This window comes from Pseudochaenichthys georgianus, chromosome 10 (assembly GCF_902827115.2).
Source record: "Pseudochaenichthys georgianus chromosome 10, fPseGeo1.2, whole genome shotgun sequence".
Classification (NCBI taxonomy): Eukaryota; Metazoa; Chordata; class Actinopteri; order Perciformes; family Channichthyidae; genus Pseudochaenichthys; species Pseudochaenichthys georgianus.
In genome coordinates this window covers 2,340,771-2,365,836 of record NC_047512.1, presented here as the reverse complement: position 1 = coordinate 2,365,836, position 25,066 = coordinate 2,340,771, and the positions used below count along the sequence as shown (strand labels likewise).

The window sequence follows — 25,066 nt, the reverse complement described above, 5'->3', positions numbered from 1 at the left end:
AAGTTTTTCATTCAGTGCAGAACTACACCACAGTTGTGTAGGCCTATATGATATGTCAATAAACCTTAGAACATCTTGAAATCTTGAAAGGGATGTGAAAATAGTCATTACATACAGTCTTTAATTAACTATTAGTAGAGAATAACGAGTAATGAATATACTTTATAGGGATCGTATTAATATCTAATAATAAAAATAACATGCTTTAACCACTAGGTGTCCCTTTATATCAGCTGTGCACCTTTATGGTGTAAATACAGCCTATCTACCAATTGGATCAAATATAAAAGTCAGCCGAATTAGTGTTGATACGGCAAGGAGACGTATTGTGTGAAAAGAAATGTAAGATGTTGTTTAATGGCTGATATATTTATGATCCACGTCACGTTTTCAGTTCCTCATGTTTGTCTTCTCATCAGGGCTCTATAAATACAGAACTACGGCAGATATGTAATATTTAATGCAGCCGATCCGTGTATTACAATGCCGTTATGTGATGACTTTCAAAGAGAAAAGCAAGCACACTCGGAATAAAGTATTATTTTATTTTTTTAAACGTTTTTCGGTCTGTTTCCGGTATTTGTTAATGACGATGTGATGTGAGATGTGAGACTGGAATTGCACAGGGGAAAATAACGTATCTATGCCACAATTTTAGATGTGGATTTTGTTAAACTAATACGTTTGTGCTGTGGACCAACAATACATTGACGGGGAAAAGGGGTAACAATAAAGATAACACCATCAAACAGTTACACAACATAACAGAAATAATATCGATAGCCTCCCTAGCAACCACCTTGGTTACAATGAAAACGTTGAATGGACACAATATCCTGAAGTAATCTTCGTAATAACTAGCCAACTAAAGATCATGTAGGCATACATCCACTGCACACATAATCTGAAATAATATTAGGGTATTTGTTATTCTTGTGTCCAGGAGAGAAGCTTAGGATAAATGACACCAATGGAGTCTCTGGCATAAGGTTCAAATGGGTACTTTAATTAAAATGGCGCGGTAATGAATCAGACAGAAGGTAGTGAGGAGAGAAAGGCTGCAGCTTCCTCTCGCAGTGGCCGCCGTGGAGCAGTGCCCGACACACATTCGTTCTTCCCGCCTGCCTTCATCCCCCTTTGCTCCTCCTCTCTGGGGCCGTGACGTAATCTTCCGCCCTCCTTTCACCAATGTCCGATATCGCACATAACAGAGGATTTCGACATTTACATTCATTGCTTACTTCCACACGCCTTTTCTCCTCCTTATCTCTTTCATGACTTTTTATTTAATACATTTTAACGGCTGTTAATCGTGTTTTCCGTAAAACCTGAAGTCAAGCTACTGTTGGTATTTCGGAGATCCCTTCCGTAATAGCTTTTCAAAATAAACTTTAACCACAGGCGAAAGCTAACCGGAAGTATTTTCACAATAAAACACTTATTAAATTACTGTATGTTTAATCATTAAATATTGATTTTAATTTCTAACAATAACAACTCATATTTCTCGCATCAAATGACATCAACATTTTAATTTAAATTAATGGCCAAACTAACTTTGAAATAGGCATTTTCCACCGAGAATAAAATGAATGTCGGCCATGTTTTTTTTTTCTGCAGGGAGAAATGTGAAGATCACGTGACATAGACGCCAGCCATTGGAAATTAATGGTGAAAAAAAACGTAGGGATCTTACAATTTCAGAGGCGTTTTTGTAGAAATACAAGCGAGCGGCACGAGCGGGGCTGTCAGCATCAGCTGTGTGCTTGCCTTTGCGCTCTGAAACTACGGGGCGGCCAAGGACATATACACACGCGTTAATAACGCCACTAATTATTTTAACGCGATTAACGCATGTGTATTTTTTTTCCTCGGCCGCCCCGTAGTTTCAGAGCGCATCAAGTTTAAAATAGCATCTACAAACTGATGCTGCCGACAGCCCCGCTCCTGCCTTTCCGCTTGCGGCAGACCACACTTCCACGCTCACCGGCAGGCACCGACTGGCTATCTGGAGGACCGGGAGGGTGTGTGTATGTGTATATGTATATTTGTAATGTTCAGAGGTTGTTATGTTTAATATTCATGGGTATATTTGTCATTGTTCAAATGATAATAATAATAAACAAACATTTGCATAAAGCATATTTGTCCACTCATATGTTGATAAGAGTATTAAAAACTTGAAAATATCCCTCTAAGAAACATTTAGAAAAGATAAAAAATGTGCGATTAATTGGCGATTGATCGCGATTAAATATTTTAAACGACTGACAGCCCTAATTGTAATATTATATTTGAACTGTACTATGTACTGTTTTATTGTAGTAGTAGTAGTAGAACCTTTATTTATCCAGGAAAATCAATTAAGAACCAATTCTTATTTACAATGATGACCTGACAGGAGGCACAGGCTTCCTGAGGGGATGGGGTGTGGGCACTACAGAGCCCAGGAGACAACACAAACACATGGAGCAAAGATGACAGGCATAGCAGTTAAACATATACAATCTCTAAAACAATATTGCTGTGGTTCAATCAGTCATTAAAATTGACCTGTATTTTAATCTTGTTTTATAATTGTTAGTGTGATAGAGTTTATGCAATGTTTTAGTGTTTGTTGATTGTTATGTACCTCAGGACTGCAGATGGAAATTAGCTATTAGCTGAAATCTGGCATAAATCGTCTCTTCTCTTTTCTGAGATCCGTGCTTAAATAAATAGATAAATACATATTCAAAAAGCACCAATATTCTATTTAATACATTTCTTTTTAAAATAATAGTCATTATTATTCATTCGCAGCATTTCCTGTCCTTCTGCGTACACAGAAACAGCGCTGACGTAATTGTTTAGGTCATAAAACAAGTCAGTAGAAAACTGTTATGCATCGGGGAGAAGATGAGCACAATGAATAATCCAACATTTAAAGTCTGTAAATATCCAACTGAGTGTGTTGCTGAATGTTTTCTAAAATGCTGCATGTGTTGTCAAGTTGCTGAAGATGTGTCTTCATGTGCAACATTTGTATTTTCATATTTGCATCGTTTTTGAAGCTGTGTTCTGGGTCGTTGTAGCCTGTTGGTATCCGGCAGCCACCTTAACTTCCCCCTCTGCGTTTCGTCTCAGCAGTGAAACTTGAAGACGATCATGACGATCCTCTTGTACTCCTTCCTGAAGTTGTGGTTCAGGGCTCCGTAGACGACAGCGTTTAAGCAGCTGTTAAAGTACGCCATGAAGTAGCTCGCCGTGAACAGCCACTCCGGTATCGCTTCGCCCAAACGGGAGTCCAACGCCACCGCTAATCCGATGAAATTGAGCGGCGCCCAGCAAACGGCGAAGAGCACGAACACTACGAACATCGTGAGGAAGTTGCGTAAGTCGTGCGGTTTGATCTTCGGTCGGGTGTCCGGCTTCACCCTCCGCCTCACCTGGATGACGAGGATCCAGATGCGCAGGTAGCAGTAGCTCACGATGCTAATGGGCAGAATGAAGTGCACCACCACAACCGTAATGGTGTAAAAGGAGCTTACGGATTGGGCGAAAGTACAGGAGTAAACGCGTGGGTCGTATTTCAGCGATTCCACAAACCAGTTGGGCGCGATGGCGATAATGGTGAGCGCCCAAACTAGCACCACGTAGCACATGGTGGTCCTGTTGGAGAAGATCCTGTCGTACTTGAGGCTGTGGCAGATGTAGCAGTAGCGGTTGATGGCGATTCCCGTGATGTTGAAGATGGATCCGATGACGCTGAGGCCCATCAGGAAGCCGCTGATCTGACAGTGGATGTTTCCCGCGATCCAGCCGTCGTTAAATATGGCAAAGAGGACGAGCGGGTACGGGTAGATGGCGACGACCAGGTCAGCGAAAGCTAGACTCACCACGAAGGCGTTTCCTGCAAGACAAGAAACAGGATGTGAGTAACGGGATACATCGAATTCATTGATTGGTTGTTCTGGACATTTCTACGGTTGTTAAGTCTCGCCAACAGTCAGGATGGAGGATCAGGGGACGACATGCAGTCGTTAAAAGTGACCGGACTTCTGGTTAGTGGATTGATACACCAAATCTCTCTCAGAGGGGCGTGGGGAGGCGCCCCTTATTTTCATCAAAAGTCACAGACAGAGAATCAGCACTTTGGAAACAGGGCTGAAACAGAGGGGATTATGGGTAATGCTGCAATGATCTGTCTGGTGTTTCAGCCAATCAGAGACAGGCTCTGGATATATCTGAGACCTGTAATGTATTGATGAAGAACAGTATGATAGGGGACCTTTAACGGGTTAAATGACGAGTGTGTGAAACAATGCGTCACCTGCAAGCTTACGGACTGATGACTGAAGTCTAAAGACCTTGATAATACGTTGTTAATGTGTGCTTATCAGGTTCATTGCAAGCAGGATATTTTATGTTTTTATTGTTTAATGCAAGTCGAAGAATGTAAAGGAGTATTTGTGCAGACCGAGCCGACAGTACGCAGCCACGTGTTTCTGTATTATCAGAAGAAATACAGTTAAAATCATCTGCTTCTGAATGTGGCCATTGATGTCCTCCGCCCCTGTGCATTCTGGGAGAGGAGGAGGCTGTTGTGGAGGACTTCAAGTACCTGAGAGTGCACTTAGACAACGGGCTGAACTGGAGGATCAACGCTGACGCTGTGTACAAGAAGGGGATGAGCAGACTCTATTTCCTGAGGAAGCTGAGATGCTTCCAGGTGTGCAGCGAGATGCTGGAGATCTTCCAGTCTGCCGTGCTCTCTGCTTTGCTGCTGGGTTTGTTTATGTTTACATTTTAGAATTGTTTATTTATACTCTTTTAATTTATCTTATGCAATGCCTTGTCTTTCATGCTGCTGCAACGCAAACATTTCCCAAAGTACATCTTATCTTATCTTAAAGCTCACGTATTATGCTATATCTGAACTATATAATATACATATCTATACAAAACATGTCAATCAATCAATGTTTATTTTTACAGCCCAATATCACACATGTTACATTTGTCTCAGTGGTCTTCACAGTGTGTACAGAATATCAGTATGACAATACGACACCTTCTGTCCTTAGACCCTCTGTCCTTAGACCCTCTGTCCTTAGACCCTCTGTCCTCAGACCCTCACATCGTACAAGGAAACACTTCCAGAGAAACCCCACAGTTTAAAGGGAACATGGGAGAAACCTCAGGGAGAGCAGCAGAGGAGGGATCCCTCTCCCAGGACGGACAGACGTGCAATAGATGCCGTGTGGAAATTGAAAAGATAATACATTTTACAGCATATAGACCGAATGTTAGGAAATGCATGTGTCTGTGATGAGAAGATGAATCCACGAGGATGTCAGCTACGATCCTGTGGAAGCCATCAGGGAAGTAGTATGGTGAGAGTCAGGCAGGACCGCAGAGACAGGTTCAGCCACGACTCGAAGTCCAGGACTCAGGATCCAGGACTCAGGATCCAGGACTCAGGATGCAGGACTCAGGATGCAGGACTCAGGATGCAGGATCCAGGACGCAGGACACAGGACTCAGGACACAGGATCCAGGACTCAGGATCCAGGACTCAGGACTCAGGACACAGGACTCAGGATCCAGGACTCAGGATCCAGGACTCAGGACTCAGGATCCAGGACTCAGGATCCAGGACTCATGACACAGGACTCAGGACGCAGGATCCAGGACTCAGGATGCAGGATCCAGGACACAGGACTCAGGATCCAGGACTCAGGATGCAGGATCCAGGACACAGGATTCAGGGTCCAGGACACAGGACTCAGGGTCCAGGACACAGGACTCAGTATCCAGGACACAGGACTCAGGGTCCAGGACATAGGACTCAGGACACAGGATCCAGGACACAGGACTCAGGGTCCAGGACTCAGGATCCAGGACACAGGACTCAGGGTCCAGGACTCAGGATCCAGGACTCAGGGTCCAAGACACAGGACTCAGGGTCCAGGACTCAGGATCCAGGACTCAGGATCCAGGACTCAGGACTCAGGGTCCAGGACTCAGGATCCAGGACTCAGGATCCAGGACTCAGGACTCAGGGTCCAGGACACAGGACTCAGGGTCCAGGACTCAGGATCCAGGACTCAGGATCCAGGACACAGGACTCAGGGTCCAGGACTCAGGACTCAGGGTCCAGGACTCAGGATCCAGGACTCAGGGTCCAGGACACAGGACTCAGGGTCCAGGACTCAGGGTCCAGGACACAGGACTCAGGGTCCAGGACACAGGACTCAGGGTCCAGGACTCAGGGTCCAGGACACAGGACTCAGGGTCCAGGACACAGGACTCAGGGTCCAGGACCACAGCAACAGGATCAAACATGACGTGTTTTCCTCACAATACTCCGTGATGAAACGCCACATGAGGTTCCAAACCACATCAAGCTTTATTTCTGAAACAGCATGGCGCTGGAATGCTTTTTCTCTCACGGTTTCCCACGAGGGGAATACCTTTTTATTTCCTGCTTCTTTACACAGACTCAAAAAGAGCATTTTGCATAATAGGTGACCTTTACGTCCCTCCTGTGTCCACGTGTGCAGCGTGTGTGTAACAGCATTCAGAGCCAAGGACTTCAGATCCCAGCAGTCTGACTCTCAGAGCTGCTGCGGGTCTAAGCCCCGCCTCTTCTCGGCTGCTGGAACGAAAGCGTCTTAAGTTGCACCTTCACACCCAGAGGAGTGTGTGAGGCAGTGTTATGAACACCTTGCTGTGCTAAACCATGCAGCAGCATTCAGTATTTATCGCCCCCTGAATCCATCTTCATTACGAACGAGCCTTATCGTTCTTTATTCTGCACGGCTCTGCTTCACCTCATCGATGTCTCATAAAGAAAAGACCTCGGCGCGAAGAGACTCGTTAACCGGGAGTCTGTTTGTGTTGGAACGTGCTTTCGTCCTAATTATGTTGGTGTCCTTTGTGACGACTCCTAACGAGGTAGCTGTGCTTTATGTTAATCAGTGAGGACCCGAGAGGCTGCCCGGGTAAGAAGGTACATGTTCTGTGTAGAGGGGATACATCACTCACCTGCTGCTTCACCTGCTCCAGGGCCATCACACATTCTGCTTGTGTTGGTGCGACATGTATCAACATGTACTTGGCAGAGAAACAGGTTTAAGCACATTTGATTTGAACCACCAATATGTGATTAGTGTATCCTCATGATGTATTTGGGGGATTGTATGGCAGTGTTAGGAGACGTGGGCCGCTGCTGGTTGGTTTAAAAAACACACATTTTTATCATTTCTCTCTGCCTGAACGTAGACACTGATCCTCGCTGCAGGTTTGAAACATTTGGGGTTTAATAATTATCATAATTTAAACTTTGAGAGCCTCCACATGACCGACAGCTAGACGTTAGCATAGCCTGTTAGACGTTAGCCTTCTTCTCCATCCATCTCTTCTCCCTCGTGTCCCCTACAGCAGGGGTCTCAAACTCAAGGCCCGGGGGCCAAATCCGGCCCGCGACTTCATTTTATGTGGCCCGCAAGAGCTTGCAAAGAATATAATACGTTTATAATATAATATGCCCATAAACTACATGTCCCACAATGCATCTCGTTTTGTGACATGCGCACTGAAGAGACTTGCAATGATTTTCCCTGGACTTCTGCTTTCAGACGTAGTTAATTACTAAGTTATTATCCTATCCGATAATAATCCAATTCAGAGGCAATAATGTAATATAATACATTATTTTATATATATATTATATATTTATATAGTTACAACCGGCCCTTTGAGTGCAACCTTTATGCGAATGTGGCCCGCGATGAAGTTGAGTTTGACACCCCTGCCCTACAGGTTGTTTAAAGAGTACGAGTATGTATGGTCTACTGTATACGTTGTACTTGTTAATGCTGTTTTAATTCTACTTTGAGATGTTTAAATTATAGTATTGTTTATTTCTACTCTTCAATTCTACTTATGTGCAATGCCTTGTTTTGTTGTTTTCGATGCTGCTGCAACGCAAACATTTCCAAATGTGGCATCAATAAAGTACCTCTTATCATCTTATCTTAGCTTTCCAGTGTTTTATAATCAATTAGACTTGTGCCTCCTATTTGTGTTACCATAGTAACGAGTAAATCATCATCAGCTTTATTTAAAGAGACTCTAGGTCCATTTTTAAAAGACCTACAACACTCAAATAGAAATTAAAAAAGGCAGTTACGAATGTTTCCACGGAGGCGGCTGGTACCGTACAGCGCTGAGACACGGATGTGACAGCAGCGTAATGAGTGAAGAGAAACATTCAATCGAGAGATGACTTCAGATTTCTGAAGAGAGCTTGGAGCGTGTTGACTCGTGCTTCACAGAACACTTCACTGCCCCGCCTTGGCTTTCTAAGCAGTGTACGCAAACAGTCATTAAGCAACCTGGAGCTTGGAGGCTCGCCTTCTTCAACTTGACCCACGAGGGGGCAACTAAGCTCCACGGCTCCCTGTGGACCTCTTCACCCCAACATTAAGTGGCTGATACCGTGTGAAATAGATGCCCCAACAAGGGAAGGAAGCTAATTAGGATGTGAACAATGTTGGATTACAAAAACGTTGCTTGCTGGAACAAGACCTTTTAGTGACGCCTACTGAACGAACATTTAGTTTGTTTCTCCACGCGGCTAATTTAATCCTAAATCAATGGGGTAAATCATGTAGAGAACTAAGAAGACATCAATGTACATGTAGCAATATCAGCTATAAAGGCATAATTACCACAGAGCAGATCGGGTTATTGTGAAGTAAAGATGCTTAAAACCAAACAAATATGGATTTCTCAAATCGGGGACTTTTTGAATTACTTAGTTACATTACATTACATTACATTACATTACATTACATTGCATTACATTACATTACATTACATTACATTACATTGCATTACATTATATTACATTACATTGCATTACATTACATTATATTACATTACATTGCATTACATTACATTGCATTGCATTACATTACATTACATTACATTACATTGCATTACATTACATTGCATTACATTACATTGCATTACATTACATTATATTACATTACATTACATTGCATTACATTACATTACATTACATTATATTACATTACATTACATTACATTACATTTAGCTGACGCTTTTATCCAAAGCGACTTACAATAAGTGCGTTCGACCAACAAAATACAAACTTGAAGAAAACAGAATCATAAAGTACATCAGGCTTCAGAGAGCCAAACATTTCAAGTGCTACTCAACTGGCTTTAGATAAGCCAGCCCTTTGTTAGTATATAAGTGCTTTGTTAGTAATTCTATCGCTCGAAGTGGAGTCGAAAGAGATGAGTTTCAGTCTGGAAGGTGTGTGAGCTTTCTGCTGTCCTGATGTCAATGGGAGCTCATTCCACCATCTTGGAGCCAGGATAGCAAACCCACGTGTTTCTGCTGATGGGAACTTGGGTCCCCCTCGCAGCGAGGGTGCAGCGAGTCGTTTGGCTGATGCAGAGCGGAGTGCACGTGCTTAGTGTTTTATAACAAAAGATATAGCTGTATTTAGCCGTCTGATGATCTTACGCTCAGTCTCCCAATATGACTTTCACTTCTTCTTGACGCCGTCAGACAGCAAGAAGCTCCTAAGCACACTAAACACAACCGTTGTGCTAATTAGTCTTTTCATTAAGACGCGTTATGAATGGATGGGCAGAGATTCCTTTCGGTCTGGTGTGAACTTTACTGTTTGGAGTTTTTCCACATTGAAAAAGCTAATTTATGAAGCGAGTCGAATGGAAATCTAATCAGCTCTTCGCCTTCGTGGCGGAAACACGTTGTGAACTCTCCTCTGGAGTCACTGTGTTTGAAACATCGTGTTTTCCCACACAGAAAGGCAGGCGAGGCCGACCGTCTGCACACAAAGAGAGTTCCAGAGGACACGCTCGTCTTCGCTCCTTCGCTCCTCTCGTCTTTCCTTCTTTTCTGTGAGTGTCTTCAAGGCTGCGAGCATTCTGTTCGAGCACAACAGCGAGCACGGCCCGCTGAGCTGCAGCTCGTATGAATACAACACTCAACCTTCAAGTTTCTGGATCGGACTGCGGTGCTGGAAGGATGTCGAAGTTTGAGTTCTGCAATAATTAGAGGGGTCGTATTCAGGGCTGCGTTCAGGGCTTGAGAGAAGCTGAGCTGAGGCGTTCTAATTCCTCCGAGCGGAGCTTTCCACATCCACACGTTGTTGTATTTACTCCCAATTTTGTAGATATCAAAGTCAAACTTGGTCCTTTGCTGTTCGCACATATATAAACGGGTCATTTTCATACCTTTGGCGGACATTTGTATACGTATTCTCATATGTATTTGTATTTTTTTGAATTCCTCTGGATTGTGGGAAACAGTATTTCCATCTTTCTGTCTGGACACAAAAACTGAAAGATTAGCAATAAAGACTGTTTGAAATGTTTTTGAAATATAATCCTCAATGCAAGCACAGCCACAAAGCAGGGTTTCCGCTAGGATTTTTTTCTCGCCAGTCAAATGTCCGGGCAGAATTTATTTTACCGGACAAATGTGAAACTTACCGGTCATATTTCAATAATAATAATAAGAGTTGTGTAGCAGAGTTTCCGTTAGCAGGTAATTACCGGACTATGAGCAGATATGCTTCAGTTTAAAACTCAGTTCACGGGCTCATTTTTATATTGCTTCAGTTTATAATCGTAACAGATCGAAAACTTCAGATTCATTTTTCAATAAATGATTCCACAAACAACAAACAACATAATTATTATATGCAAACAAACTACTTGTAGTAGATAACGTACATTATTCAAAAGTTTACATTAACTTTGAATAATAACACGGGAGAAACGGATCCTCTCTTTTCCCCTCTCCCTCCCTCTCTCCCTCCCCCTCTCCCTCCCCCTCCCTCTCTCTCCTGACAGCCCGTCAGTTTCTCATGCAGCTCCTGCAGCTCGCTAAACAGAGGGCGGAGCTTCAGGTGATTATGCAGAGCTGCGTGTCTCGGTCAGACTCAGCAGCTGATCTGATCTCTCTCTCGCGTCCGGTTACACTTCACTCGCGTTTCTGTCCATATCGATCAGATCCAGCTCTCCTGATCGGCCTTTATAGAGAGCACCGATCAAACTATTAAGAGTGAATATCGGCCGATAATGACCGGCGGCCGATCGATCGGAGCCTCCCTAATTATTACCAGACATTTTGACCGGCAGTTTTTGAATTTACCGGTTTTTAATAAATGTTACCAGCTAAAAACCGGTAATTACCGGCTAACGGAAACCCTGCCACAAAGCTCAGTTATCGTACCACTCACACCACCAGTGACATGTACAAGCTCCTTGGTAACGGAAGCTTGTTTTCAATGCCCAGACTTCCAGTGGTGATGGCGCCATTAAATGATAACTCTTCTTTGGGTTACGATGTGTAAAGCGTACCTCGGCACCTTGTTGGTGCTTGTACATGTAATAGTTGTTCCTCCTTCATTGCCATTGTTCTGCCTCCTTCTCGGCTCAAAGGCAACATCTACACTTTGTCACATGGATACTTGCTATTACCAGATGCACGACATGACAAATTGCACTCAGCTGCAAATACTACGTGCCGTTGGTCAAATAAATGGTGTCTTGAGACGCGTAGGTTAGCAGCCACAACCCATTATTTGTGAATTGTGCTCGTAGGTTTCAAGAAGTGAAGCTTTGGTGAACAATACGTGATGCTCGAGAGTCAGGCCAAGCACTCTGTATCAGAAGGAGCCATTTGTGGAGGAACATTCTCCCTGCGTGTGCCTGTCTGTGTCTGTCTGTTGTTTTGTGTCTGTATCTACGCCGGGATCCGGAGTCGAGGCTGATCCTCTTGCTGTGGTCCTGTGTCCTGGATCCTCTATCCTGAGTTCTGGATTAAGTCGTGGACTTCGGGTCGTGGCTGAACCCGTCTGCGGTCCTGCCTTGGGTCTCGTCATGCTGCTTCCCTGATGGCTTCCTCAGGACTGATGACATCCTCGTGGATTCATCTTCTTATTACAGACACATGCATTTCCTAACATTCGGTCTATATGCTGTGAATTATAAAACGGACAAGTCAAATCAAGCAATCTGATTGGTTCTTAGCCGTGATATACTGAGCGTATACCACGGGTAGAATTGTAAGTTACTTTTCACAACAAATCAGTATCTCTCCGCGTCTGAGAAAAACAGTATACCGTTGGGCTGAAAAGCAAACTGCCTGCAGTTTGCTTTTCAAACTGGAACAAGAAAGCAGCGGAGAAGTAACGGGGCAGAAACCCTCCTTTTTACGCAGCGGCCAGACATACACATCAAACGGCAAAACATACAGTGGGCAGTTCCTTTGGCATTAGGGCAGGGATATCTAGATACTTTCCAAGGTCTGAGATCATGAATTGTGCTACTTTAAAGCAAGCAACGATGTTTTCAAATCTGTAATCAAAGAGGTCCGCAAAAACACTATCAACCAATCAGATTGCTTGATTTGACTTGTCAGTTTTATAAATATATTTACATTTCTTCCGTTACGAAACAAACTTACAAAGCATAAGATGGAAACATTTAAGATTAACTTGGACCTCCGGGGGGCCTCACTATGGAGGAGTGGATTGAGCAGTGCCTATCTCCAGGGGAAAAAAGCACCTAAACGACGACATGCAGAGCTACGTGAAGAGCAGGTAGACCAACTGGAGAAGTACCACCATTCAAAAGCTTTCTGATGCAGGTCTTGAAACAAAACAGAGAAATGATGACCGTTAGTGGCCACAGGTGCGAAAGCTCTCTCCAGAGCTGCTGGAAGCCGAGTCTCGGGGACCGGAGAATGTGGAGCAATATTCTCACCACGCCGAGCAACAGCCTAGAACAACCTCAACAAGTAACCACGTGAGCCATGCTACTGATGCTGGACAGGTTTTCAGTGGGTGCACAATAAACGGCAACAAACAAATGAATGTAAATAAATAGCCAAATAATCGATCAACGCTCTCTGTCTAATATGTTCGCTAGCTGTTAGTGTTGTTGCATAGCAACCACCTCGCACTATGTTTCGCGCAGAAGGCAACGGAGGGACTATTTTATTTTGAACATCATTATTTACGATTAAAAACTATTTAAATTAGAGTGTGTATTTTTCTTTCATATTGCCACACTTGGTAACCTTCGCGTCGGGCCGAACCACGCCCCTTAGCTGTGATATAATGAGCATATACCACGGCCTGTCGTGAGCTATTGCTTAAATGTATTATCTCTTGGATTTACACACGGCATCTATTGCACGTCTGTCCGTCCTGGAGAGGGATCCCTCCTCTGCTGCTCTCCCTGAGGTTTCTCCCATGTTCCCTTAAACTGTGGGTTTTCTCTGGAAGTGTTTCCTTGTACGATGTGAGGGTCTAAGGACAGAGGGTCTAAGGACGGAGGGTCTGAGGACAGAGGGTCTGTGCTGTTGTATTTGCTGTAAAGTGTCCCTACAGTAAGGTATTTTTATTATATGTACAGCACTTTGGCTCCACCAAAAATCGTTTTAAAAATGTGCTATATAAATAAAACTTGATTTGATTTGATTTGATAAATAATTCAATTCAAGTTTGTCTTTTGTTATATTTAATAAAGTAATAAAGAAAGTCAATATGCAAGTTAAATCTATCTCAAATACAGAGCCACTTCATGCTGTGAGTTCTTGATGCATTTAAATGTGAAACAAGAAGACTATTTTTTGTAAGATGTATTATAAAAGTAGATTATTTCAAAACAGATATATAAATTGTATTAATGCACCAAATAAGCTATATTTATTTGATATACATAAACCTGGATCTTATGAAATTAAAATAGGCTTTATTTATACATGAGCCGGGTTCTAATGTATTTGAAACACATTGCATGTATTGATAATAAGGCTGAAGTTATTACTTATTTGCAATGCAGAGTTTATTAGTCAATGTATGTAAGAACTATCCAAATGGATGGACAATATATGCAATTGAAATACATACATCCTCTGTATTCGGGTCCAATATGTCGGTGAGTGTGTTCTCAGAGGAGAAAGAAGTTCTGCTTACAGCCTCATACATTCATGAGAGGAAACAGCTGGTCCTCCATCCCATCATTAAACCATTAACCCCCTCATCATTTAAACAAATCCCACTTTTACTTCCTTTGCCTCCTGACACGTAAATCCATAACATCTGTCTTTGTTAAACACATGCAAGACTACAATGCAATAGAACAGAGTAAAAGGCAATCAGAGTAAGGCTGTTGGAGAAATACTGTTTTCTACGGCTTTACTCTCGTATATATATATATATATATATATATACGCCTGATGTTTTTCGCTGCTCCGTTGAGCAACAAACCCCATGTGTGTGAGTTAACCCACATCCTTTGTATGTGACTTAACTCGGCTCCTTCTTGCAGGAATGAATTAGTACCTGCTCATTGATTCTCAACCTAGTGTCGAGTGATATTTTTCTAACAAAGACGATATGTTTTAAATGATTATAGGATCATTTGACACGACACATCTTACCGCAGGAGACCTGATACTCCTGAACTTTTCAACTGGCAGAATAAACATGCATCTTCATGAATGGACATTTAGAGTTCGTCGCCTGGTGTGCAGCGGATTACTTCCTCTGAAGCAAGCTGGGGAAGCGCTGGTCTATATGCGTTACTCATTGACCCTTAAGGTCCTGTGTCATGGCCATTTCCACTGATCATAGTTCCATCGTTGAGGTCGACTAGAATAGATTTATACTGTGCCATGTTCCAAACTCACATTGGTTTCTCACAGCATCTCTGTAAAGTATGTGTTTCACTCTCTCCACTAAACGGCTCGCTGCAGCTCTTGCCCCCCCCCCCCCTCCCTGTGAGCTCAGTGTGCTCCGATTGGTCGAGACCAGTCGGGTTGTGAATCGCGCTAAGCTCCGTGGAGGTGTGATTTCCTTGTTTAGCGAAACACAGCCAAACTCACCCTGAGCACACACAAAGTCACAGCCGAAGTAAAAACAATAAGTGTGGCTTGATATCGAGTAAGAAAAAGGTTTAGAACGCTGAGAGAACGGGTCTGCGGAGAGAATGTCGCCGCGATCCCAACTGTCTGTTATCAGCCTGCAGCCAGGGAGGAGAGACCAGCTGAGCTGCCTGCACTGAGTGTGTGAGGAAGTCCGTGGATTGGTCAATTTGGACCAATCAGCGGGGGCTTAACGTAACGGCTCCACGGATTGGTCCATTTCGTTCCGGGGACGACATCATGATGTCCCCGGAAGAATCAAATGGACAGTGACGTGTCTCCAACGAGGCGTTCTGGGGAGGTCTTCTCTGTGTTAGAGTTTTACTCGCTACATGCACAAGGGGACGGGTGATAACCGGAAAAGCATGACATGTCACCTTTAAGGCCAATTCGTTTCAAACAGGAAGTGGTTTTCTATCAGCTAAATTGGGTGAGTTTAAGGAAATCAACCAGAAACCGCGATGGTGAACTCAATGCTCATGTTCGAGCGATTCCACCTGGAAACGAGAGGTCCGATCGATGAAGAACAACTCTTCCTCTCTTGATGATAGCTGTTAATAATCACAGATAGCTTCATAGAAACGTCCAGAACATAGAGGTCGCGAGAGCTGTTTTTCCTACACTGAGATTTAATGAATGGAGGGAAGGTGCCGGGGGGTTTTCCCGGTTGATGTGATGAACTGTGACAGGTCTCGACTAATGAGCAGATAATGTGATTCTGACGGGGAAGAGGAGAGGTTAATGGATAGAGGGGAGGACAGGGACAACAGAGACACGAGATGGTAGAAGAAGGGAGATAAAGGGGGGGAGACAATCAATGAGATGAGAGACCTGACAGAGAAGGAGGAAGCAGAAGACTGACTACAAAGGAGAGGAGAGAGATTGAAAACCCTGAGGAAACGGGAGGAAGAAGAAGGTCTTAAGGAATGGATGCAATGCACAACAAACCCCAGAGAGGTGGGAGAAGCGGAATTGGAAAGGAAGTAATTGAATTGAGTTGAGAAGACGGGGGTTTGGGGGGAGACAAGAGAAGAGAGGAGGGGGGATGAGGGGGATCAGGAGGCGATGGGGAAGAATGAATGAGAAAGGTGGATATCTATTTCCGGCCTCCAATCATTTCGTTTCCACTCGGGGATTCTCCGACCCTCCCTCCCGGTTGATGGGAACGCAGGAGGAACTTCCCCCGAGGTGTGAAGGCTTTGATTACTGAATGATCCTCTGGTGCTTCACGGTGATTCATCGTGGTGTGAAATGAGGGGCTCTGGAGCGTGGATGCTCTTGGATCGAGCTGATTAAAGATAATTGTCACATGGCTCAGTTGAATACTTGATTCTGATTGGTCAGAAGCTCCGCTTTTAGAAATGTGGGTACGGAGGAAAAGAGAGTGGGTTTTATTTTCTGACACTTTGTGAGTCTCCCGACACACCGGGGACACACCGGGTAAACACCGGGGACACACCGGGTAAACACCGGGGACACCACGGGTACACACCGGGGACACCACGGGTACACACCGGGGACACACCGGGAACACACCGGGGACACACCGGGTAAACACCGGGGACACCACGGGTACACACCGGGGACACCACGGGTACACACCGGGAACACACCGGGGACACACCGGGAACACACCGGGGACACACCGGGGACACACCGGGGACACACCGGGGACACACCGGGGACACACCGGGGACACACCGGGAACACACCGGGTACACACCGGGACACACCGGGGACACACCGGGGACGCACCGGGGACACACCGGGGACACACCGGGGACACACCGGGGACACACCGGGGACACACCGGGACACACCGGGGACACACCGGGGACGCACCGGGGACACACCGGGTACACACCGGGGACACACCGGGGACACACCGGGGACACACCGGGACACACCGGGGCGCACCGGGTACACACCGGGACACAGATTGATGTATAAAAGACATCAAAAAGTGCATTTTGCATGATAGGAGACCTTTAAAGGCCCGGACGCACCAAGCTGAGACCAAAGAACTCACACCGACGGACCCGACTGTTGTGTCGCCTCGCGTCTCTGTGTCTCGGCCATGTGTCGCACTGGAACACACCGCAAAGACGTCAACCGATGGCCAAGAAGCACGTACGAACTGCGCATGCGTGAGTGGCAATACCTCTCCTCACCAGCAGGCGGCGGTAGTGTGTATTCGTCATTCAAAAGAGGCTACAACCGGAAGACAGACTGCGTGATATAAACAAACATCAAATAGCGTGCGTTCCATGTTCCCTCTACAGCGAGAAGCTCACGGGGCTTTCCCGAACCTGAGTCGAGAGCTGGAGAGAAATGAAATCTCACATTTGCCTTCCTAATAGTTTGTTTGGGTCCCTCACTTCCGTTTCGCTTCTCATGCACTGATTCGCTAGCTGAACAGCCAATCAGAGTGATTTCTTTGGCCTGTTGCCTACCGTGTGGAATCGCTAGATATGTGTCTGATCCATATTCTCCACACAGACGTCCAGCTCCTGCCGTCTGCCGGAGGATTCAGGCCGAGCCGCTTTGAGCACTCTTCCCTGCGTTCAGCGTCTTAACACTCACAAGCAATATACTTCTAAATGTTGGCCGTGAGGGTTGTGCTCTCGGTCTGTGTATTGTGTTTGTGCAAACGGTGCATGAGTGATGATATGTGCATGTATTTTAATGTTTATTTTGTATATGTGCATGTATGCAGAACTGCAGGATGGAGTCAGGAACAAACTGCCTTACGGGGACAATAAAGTATATCGTATCGTATCGATATGAAAGACACAAACTTCAGAAAAAAGCCAATTTAAAGGCCACCTATTCTACAAAATCCACTTCTTCATGTCTCTTCTACATCAACACGTGTCCCCTCTTCTTCATGTCTCTTCATCAACACGTGTCCCCTCTTCTTCATGTCTCTTCATCAACATGTGTCCCCTCTTCTTCATGTCTCTTCATCAACACGTGTCCCCTCTTCTTCATGTCTCTTCATCAACATGTGTCCCCTCTTCTTCATGTCTCTTCATCAACATGTGTCCCCTCTTCTTCATGTCTCTTCTACATCAACACGTGTCCCCTCTTCTTCATGTCTCTACATCAACATGTGTCCCCTCTTCTCCATGTCTCTTCTACATCAACATGTGTCCCCTCTTCTTCATGTCTCTTCATCAACACGTGTCCCCTCTTCTTCATGTCTCTTCATCAACATGTGTCCCCTCTTCTTCATGTCTCTTCATCAACATGTGTCCCCTCTTCTTCATGTCTCTTCTACATCAACACGTGTCCCCTCTTCTTCATGTCTCTACATCAACATGTGTCCCCTCTTCTCCATGTCTCTTCTACATCAACATGTGTCCCCTCTTCTCCATGTCTCTTCTACATCAACATGTGTCCCCTCTTCTTCATGTCTCTACATCAACATGTGTCCCCTCTTCTTCATGTCTCTACATCAACATGTGTCCCCTCTTCTCCATGTCTCTTCTACATCAACATATGTCCCCTCTTCTCCATGTCTCTTCTACATCAACATGTATCCCCTCTTCTTCATGTCTCTACATCAACATGTGTCCCCTCTTCTTCATGTCTCTTCTACATCAACATGTGTCCCCTCTTCTTCATGTCTCTTCTACATCAACTTGTGTCCCCTCTTGTTCATGTCTCTTCTACATCAACATGTGTCCCCTCTTCTTCATGTCTCTTCTACATCAACATGTGTCCCCTCTTCTTCATGTCTCTTCTACATCAACATGTGTCCCCTCTTCTCCATGTCTCTTCTACATCAACATGTGTCCCCTCTTCTTCATGTCTCTTCTACATCAACATGTGTCCCCTCTTCTTCATGTCTCTTCTACATCAACATGTGTCCCCTCTTCTCCATGTCTCTTCTACATCAACACGTGTCCCCTCTTCTTCATGTCTCTACATCAACATGTGTCCCCTCTTCTCCATGTCTCTTCTACATCAACATGTGTCCCCTCTTCTCCATGTCTCTTCTACATCAACATGTGTCCCCTCTTCTTCATGTCTCTACATCAACATGTGTCCCCTCTTCTTCATGTCTCTTCTACATCAACATGTGTCCCCTCTTCTTCATGTCTCTTCTACATCAACTTGTGTCCCCTCTTGTTCATGTCTCTTCTACATCAACATGTGTCCCCTCTTCTTCATGTCTCTTCTACATCAACATGTGTCCCCTCTTCTTCATGTCTCTTCTACATCAACATGTGTCCCCTCTTCTCCATGTCTCTTCTACATCAACATGTGTCCCCTCTTCTTCATGTCTCTTCTACATCAACATGTGTCCCCTCTTCTGCATGTCTCTTCTACATCAACATGTGTCCCCTCTTCTTCATGTCTCTTCTCCATCAACATGTGTCCCCTCTTCTTCATGTCTCTTCTGCATCAACATGTGTCCCCTCTTCTTCATGTCTCTTCTACATCAACATGTGTCCCCTCTTCTCCATGTCTCTTCTACATCAACATGTGTCCCCTCTGTGGAAAGAGACTCTGAAAGGTTCAGGAACAAAGATTCTCTCTCTTTTTGATCCATTTCTATAAAAACCTGTCTGAAAATGAGCTGATCAGATTTTGGCCACTTTATGATGTCATAACGATGTGTTGTCTTGTGTAACCATCAGCCAATCAGCAACCAAGGTAACCCCCCCCCCCCCCCCCCTATCACCTGAATGTCCTCCTAGAGCTCCATTGAGTTCTTTGTAACTAAATGTCTCTCAGAGGGGCGTGGGGAGGGGCTCCTTATTTTCATCTAAAGTAACAGACAGAGAATCAGCACTTTGGAAACAGGGCTGAAACAGAGGGGTTTATGGGTAATGATCTGTTTGGTGTTTCAGCCAATCAGAGACAGGCTCTGTGTACATCTGAGACCTGTGATATATTGATGAGAAACGGTATCATAGGGACCTTTGAGTCCGTTGTCATGCACTTAATCTCCATAAAGATATAAAGCACGGACACCAACCTGCTTTCCGGAGCTTCTTGTTCCTGAACACGGACACGATGACCAGCAGGTTCCCGATCACGTCCACCACGATGGTTGTAATGAGCACTCCGGCCAGCAGGGGGGGCACCCAGGGGAGGGAAGGCTGCTGGGGAGCCCCCTCCTCCCCGGGCACAGTGGAGTTACCCAGCATCCCCCCCTCCAGAGCGGGCTCACGGACCTCCAGGGACATCAGTGGATGAAAAAGACACGGGTCGAGGAGTCGAATTGGGTCGTCGAAGCGGAAAATCGGTCCATGGAGCATCACTGGCTGGAAGTCAAGCGGAAGGGGAGGGACATTAGAACGGGACACGTAATATAATCTAAGGCAGTGTTTCTCAAACTTTTTCATACCAAGGACCACTTAACCAATAAAAAAACACTCGCGGACCACCTAACTCCACAAATATCCCAAAACACATTATTCTTTACAAATCGCCTGAAAATTGTACAAGCAAGTGGCAACATGTGTGATGAAGGTGCTTATCTGGGCTATATCATGCAATCGAAAGTGAAACTTAAGCTCGTTCCATTGCGGAGATATTCCCGCGAGAGTGCGAAAAACTTAAATAGATTTATTTATTTAAAATGTGAAATGTTGCCAATATACTCACGGACCACTAGGGGGCGCTCACGGACCACCAGTAGTCCGCGGACCACACTTTGAGAAGCACTGATCTAAGGCAAGGCACGTTTATTCGTACAGAACCTTTCAACACAAGGCAACTCAAGAATACAAGAATAAAAGATATTAAGAGCGTTAAGAAATGACGGAAAGAAATAGTGCAGCAGAAACATATCATAAAATGGCATTTAAAAACATGCATTAAAAAGCAAAGATAATGAAACATGAATAACAGGTACATGAATACAAGTTACAGATATGAATAGTTCATTTAAAAGCAGCGGCAAAAAGAAAAGTCTTCAGCCTGGATTTAAAAGTAGTCAGAGTTGCGGCGGACCGGTTTCTGGGAGTTAGTTCCAGAGATTTGGAGCATAACAACTGAACTTCTCCGTGTTCAGTTCTGAGTCTGAACGCAGACCTGAGAGTCTGGATGGTTCCGGATTTAGCAGGAGATCAGAAACCTAAAAGCAATTACCCTTACAGCAAACCTGAATGAATGCTTGAGAAATACGAGGAGAGGAAGAGAGCAGTGGGAACTGTTTTTTCAAGATTCAAGGCTTCATCGTCACAGCAACGCCCCGTCTACGCTACAGGCATCGAAACATGCTTTCAATGCTTCGCCCGTTCACTTGAATGGGGTGACGTAGAAGATTTTGAATCTTCGCCAAATTGCATTGTGGGGAGCGTGGCATGGCTTTGCATCGTGAGCATCAAAAGTTGAGCAATGTTCAACTTTTGACGCTCCCGATGCTTTCGAAGCTGGCATCAGCCAATCAAATCCCGTTTATGCAAATCCCGCCAGTACAAGCGCTAGCCAATCAAACCGCGCGCAAGCTGGGAGAGCCAGACCGCAGTTCATTTCCTCATATTCCAAACGAGAAATTACGGTAGCAAATCACCCGGTTCTTTCCGACCAGAACTATTACCGGGATACAAACCGGAGGAGCCAGCATGGAGGAAGGTGGCAGAGGCAGTGGGTGAAACTGGTAGGGTTTCGCCTGTTTGCGGAGTTAATATTACTTCGTTTTAACATTGCTATTGCTTTGTATGCCGGAGGCGGGAGATTCCTGATTGGTTGTTGGTCGCCTTGGGCGCGAGAAATCGCCAAGCCTCGGACACGCCCAGCTACAAGATTTTTTGATGCCTGTAGTGTAGACGGGCCGTAACGGTCCATGGAGCAGGGGGGGGGGGGGGGGGGGGGTACTTTAAAAATGCAATTAATGGCAATTACTAGTTAACTGTAAAACAATGTATTCAGTAACATGATGAACGTTCTGTTAACAGAAATGTAGAATCAATTTGTTTTTCACAAGTCATGTTGAGAATAAAAACACATCTAAACTATAGTCAGAAAACTGCAGAGCAATTGTCCAAATGTAAGTGTTTTGGGCCATTGTATCGCATGTGCACCTGTCGGCCACCGTATGTTTGGGTCCAGGGTCAGACCCCCCTGTCTCTACTCTGACTAAATGCAGATGTTATAAATATATTGGAGAATAAAGTTTTAAGCAGCGTTGGTGCTTTGATGACATTTTGTCTGTTCTTTTAGTTTTTTTGATAGTCTTTCGACAATTTTTCCAAACTGTTCACTTTATTTGAAGTAAAATAAATTCAGATGAGAAATATGTAAATAAAATAGGTGGGAAATGATGTGTGAAAGTGCAGCAGACAGCAGTAATACATATGTAGCATTTACCTTTCTCTCTCTACACCTGACACCGGTCGCTGCTTCTTCTTCTTCTTTATTCAGTGGGAAATTGGAAGAAGCTTCTCTGAAACACCTCGATGTGTTCCTGGAAAAAAATCCCCGACTTGCTGCAAGTCCTCATCACAAATAGTCCAAGAGAGAACTGATACAAATGGAAAAAAATGGAAAAAAAGCGAAGAATAATCCTCTTTCCACCACACATGTATCTGAAGCTGGTCAATGTGGGGACACAGTAAATAACTTATTTATGGAGGGATGTTTTCTTTTACAATAATGCCGGTTTTATGCGTCGCTGAGCCCGATCAGTAGCCTTACTTCCGGCGTCCATGAAGACCAGAATCACCGGAGAACTGTGCGCTTCGCTGTGCGTAATGGCACCGAACCCACGCGTCCCTTACGTCTCCAAGAGGGACATTTCTGTGCAGCTTCAGCAGTTTTTACATCCGCCGGTCTGCGTGTGTGTTCCCCGAAGTAAACGGGAAACAGACAGCGGAGTCATCTCCTGTCAAATAGTCCTCAGTGGACATTCAGGGGAAGAACACGCAATAAAGCATCTTCTAGATTGAGGGGGAAATGGCGAACGGTGTCCAAACCGTTCGACTGTCTTTCAAATTAGAAACATAAATCGGTAAATCTGAGGGTTTTCTCTTTCCTGTGAGTGAAGAGTCTTTTCCTGATGCTTCCGCTCCGAGGTTTCATTCATAAATCCGCTCCGTTATTCCCGAGTCCATCTTTATTAGTGTCAGAGGCCGGTGTCACGGTCACTCAGACCCTCACGTGCGGTCATCCACGCGCCTTATAGCTCTCAATAGTGATGCGCTTTCTCTCTCCTCATATCTCACTCACTCCTCCCCCTCTCGATCCCTCTGTGCTGAGGTTTAATATACAGTCTCTGGTGTGAATGAACGTGTGTGCGCGCGTGTGTGTGTGTGTGTGTGTGTGTGTGTGTGTGTGTGTGTGTGTGTGTGTGTGTGTGTGTGTGTGTGTGTGTGTGTGTGTGTGTGTGTGTGTGTGTGTGTGTGTGTGTGTGTGTGTGTGTGTGTGTGTGTGTGTGTGTGCTGTTTCCATTAAGATCCAGCAACAGTGATAAGCTCTCATTGTCCTTTCCGTCCATCTTTGACCTTCCATTGTCTTTGTTCTCCTTTTCTGTCTTGGTTTACATGTCTATACAGTAGGTCTATATATCAGCTGTGTGCATCCCTCTTTAGTGTCCCCTGCTCTCCCAGCTGTGTGCGTCACTCTTTAGTGTCCCCTGGTCTCCAGCTGTGTGCATCACTCTTTAGTGTCCCCTGGTCTCCCAGCTGTGTGCATCACTCTTTAGTGTCCCCTGGTCTCCCAGCTGTGTGCATCACTCTTTAGTGTCCCCTGCTCTCCCAGCTGTGTGCGTCCCTCTTTAGTGTCCCCTGGTCTCCAGCTGTGTGCATCACTCTTTAGTGTCCCCTGGTCTCCCAGCTGTGTGCATCACTCTTTAGTGTCCCCTGCTCTCCCAGCTGTGTGCGTCCCTCTTTAGTGTCCCCTGGTCTCCAGCTGTGTGCATCACTCTTTAATGTCCCCTGGTCTCCCAGCTGTGCGCGTCACTCTTTAGTGTTCCCTGGTCTCCAGCTGTGGCGTCACTCTTTAGTGTCCCCTTGTCTCCCAGCTGTGTGCGTCACTCTTTAGTGTCCCCTTGTCTCCCAGCTGTGTGCGTCACTCTTTAGTGTCCCCTTGTCTCCCAGCTGTGTGCGTCACTCTTTAGTATCCCCTGGTCTACCAGCTGTGTGCATCACTCTTTAGTGTCCCCTGGTCTCCAGCTGTGTGCGTCACTCTTTAGTGTCCCCTGGCCTCCCAGCTGTGTGCGTCACTCTTTAGTGTCCCCTGGTCTCCCAGCTGTGTGCATCACTCTTTAGTGTCCCCTGGTCTCCCAGCTGTGTGCATCACTCTTTAGTGTCCCCTGGTCTCCCAGATGTGTGCGTCACTCTTTAGTGTCCCCTGGCCTCCCAGCTGTGTGCGTCACTCTTTAGTGTCCCCTGGTCTCCCAGCTGTGTGCATCACTCTTTAGTGTCCCCTGGTCTCCCAGCTGTGTGCATCACTCTTTAGTGTCCCCTGGTCTCCCAGATGTGTGCATCACTCTTTAGTGTCCCCTGGTCTCCCAGCTGTGTGCATCACTCTTTAGTGTCCCATGATCTCCAGCTGTGTGTGTCACTCTTTAGTGTCCCCTGCTCTCCCAGCTGTGTGCGTCACTCTTTAGTGTCCCCTGCTCTCCCAGCTGTGTGCGTCACTCTTTAGTGTCCCCTGGTCTCCCAGCTGTGTGCGTCACTCTTTAGTGTCCCATGGTCTCCAGCTGTGTGCGTCACTCTTTAGTGTCCCCTGCTCTCCCAGCTGTGTGCATCACTCTTTAGTGTCCCCTGGTCTCCAGCTGTGTGCATCACTCTTTAGTGTCCCCTGGTCTCCCAGCTGTGTGCATCACTCTTTAGTGTCCCCTGGTCGCCCAGCTGTGTGCGTCACTCTTTAGTGTCCCCTGGTCTCCCAGCTGTGTGCGTCACTCTTTAGTGTCCCCTGCTCTCCCAGCTGTGTGCGTCACTCTTTAGTGTCCCCTGGTCTACCAGCTGTGTGCGTCACTCTTTAGTGTCCCCTGCTCTCCCAGCTGTGTGCGTCACTCTTTAGTGTCCCCTGGTCTACCAGCTGTGTGCGTCACTCTTTAGTGTCCCCTGCTCTCCCAGCTGTGTGCGTCACTCTTTAGTGTCCCCTGGTCTCCCAGCTGTG

General features: G+C 45.5%; 1 protein-coding gene across 1 annotated transcript; it reads right to left on the bottom strand.

Annotated features, from left to right (window-relative positions):
- Window positions 1–1,004: 1,004 nt before the first annotated feature.
- Window positions 1,005–23,139, bottom strand: mtnr1al (melatonin receptor type 1A like). The gene is made up of 3 exons (XM_034093033.2): window positions 22,313–23,139; window positions 19,974–20,262; window positions 1,005–3,892 (listed from the first exon to the last, which is right to left on the bottom strand). The coding sequence occupies exons 2-3, from the start codon at window positions 20,254–20,256 to the stop codon at window positions 3,123–3,125; spliced, it is 1,053 nt and encodes a 350-aa protein (XP_033948924.1). The 5' UTR covers window positions 20,257–20,262; window positions 22,313–23,139; the 3' UTR covers window positions 1,005–3,122.
- Window positions 23,140–25,066: the final 1,927 nt, after the last annotated feature.

Bases quoted from the DNA above. Each gene is read 5' to 3' on its own strand.
- mtnr1al (XM_034093033.2), bottom strand. From the start codon at position 20,256: ATGCTCCATGGACCGATTTTCCGCTTCGACGACCCAATTCGACTCCTC. The intron at 3,893-19,973 runs GTTGGTGTCCGT...CTTGTCTTGCAG, and splicing joins CAAGAAGCTCCGGAAAGCAG to GAAACGCCTTCGTGGTGAGT.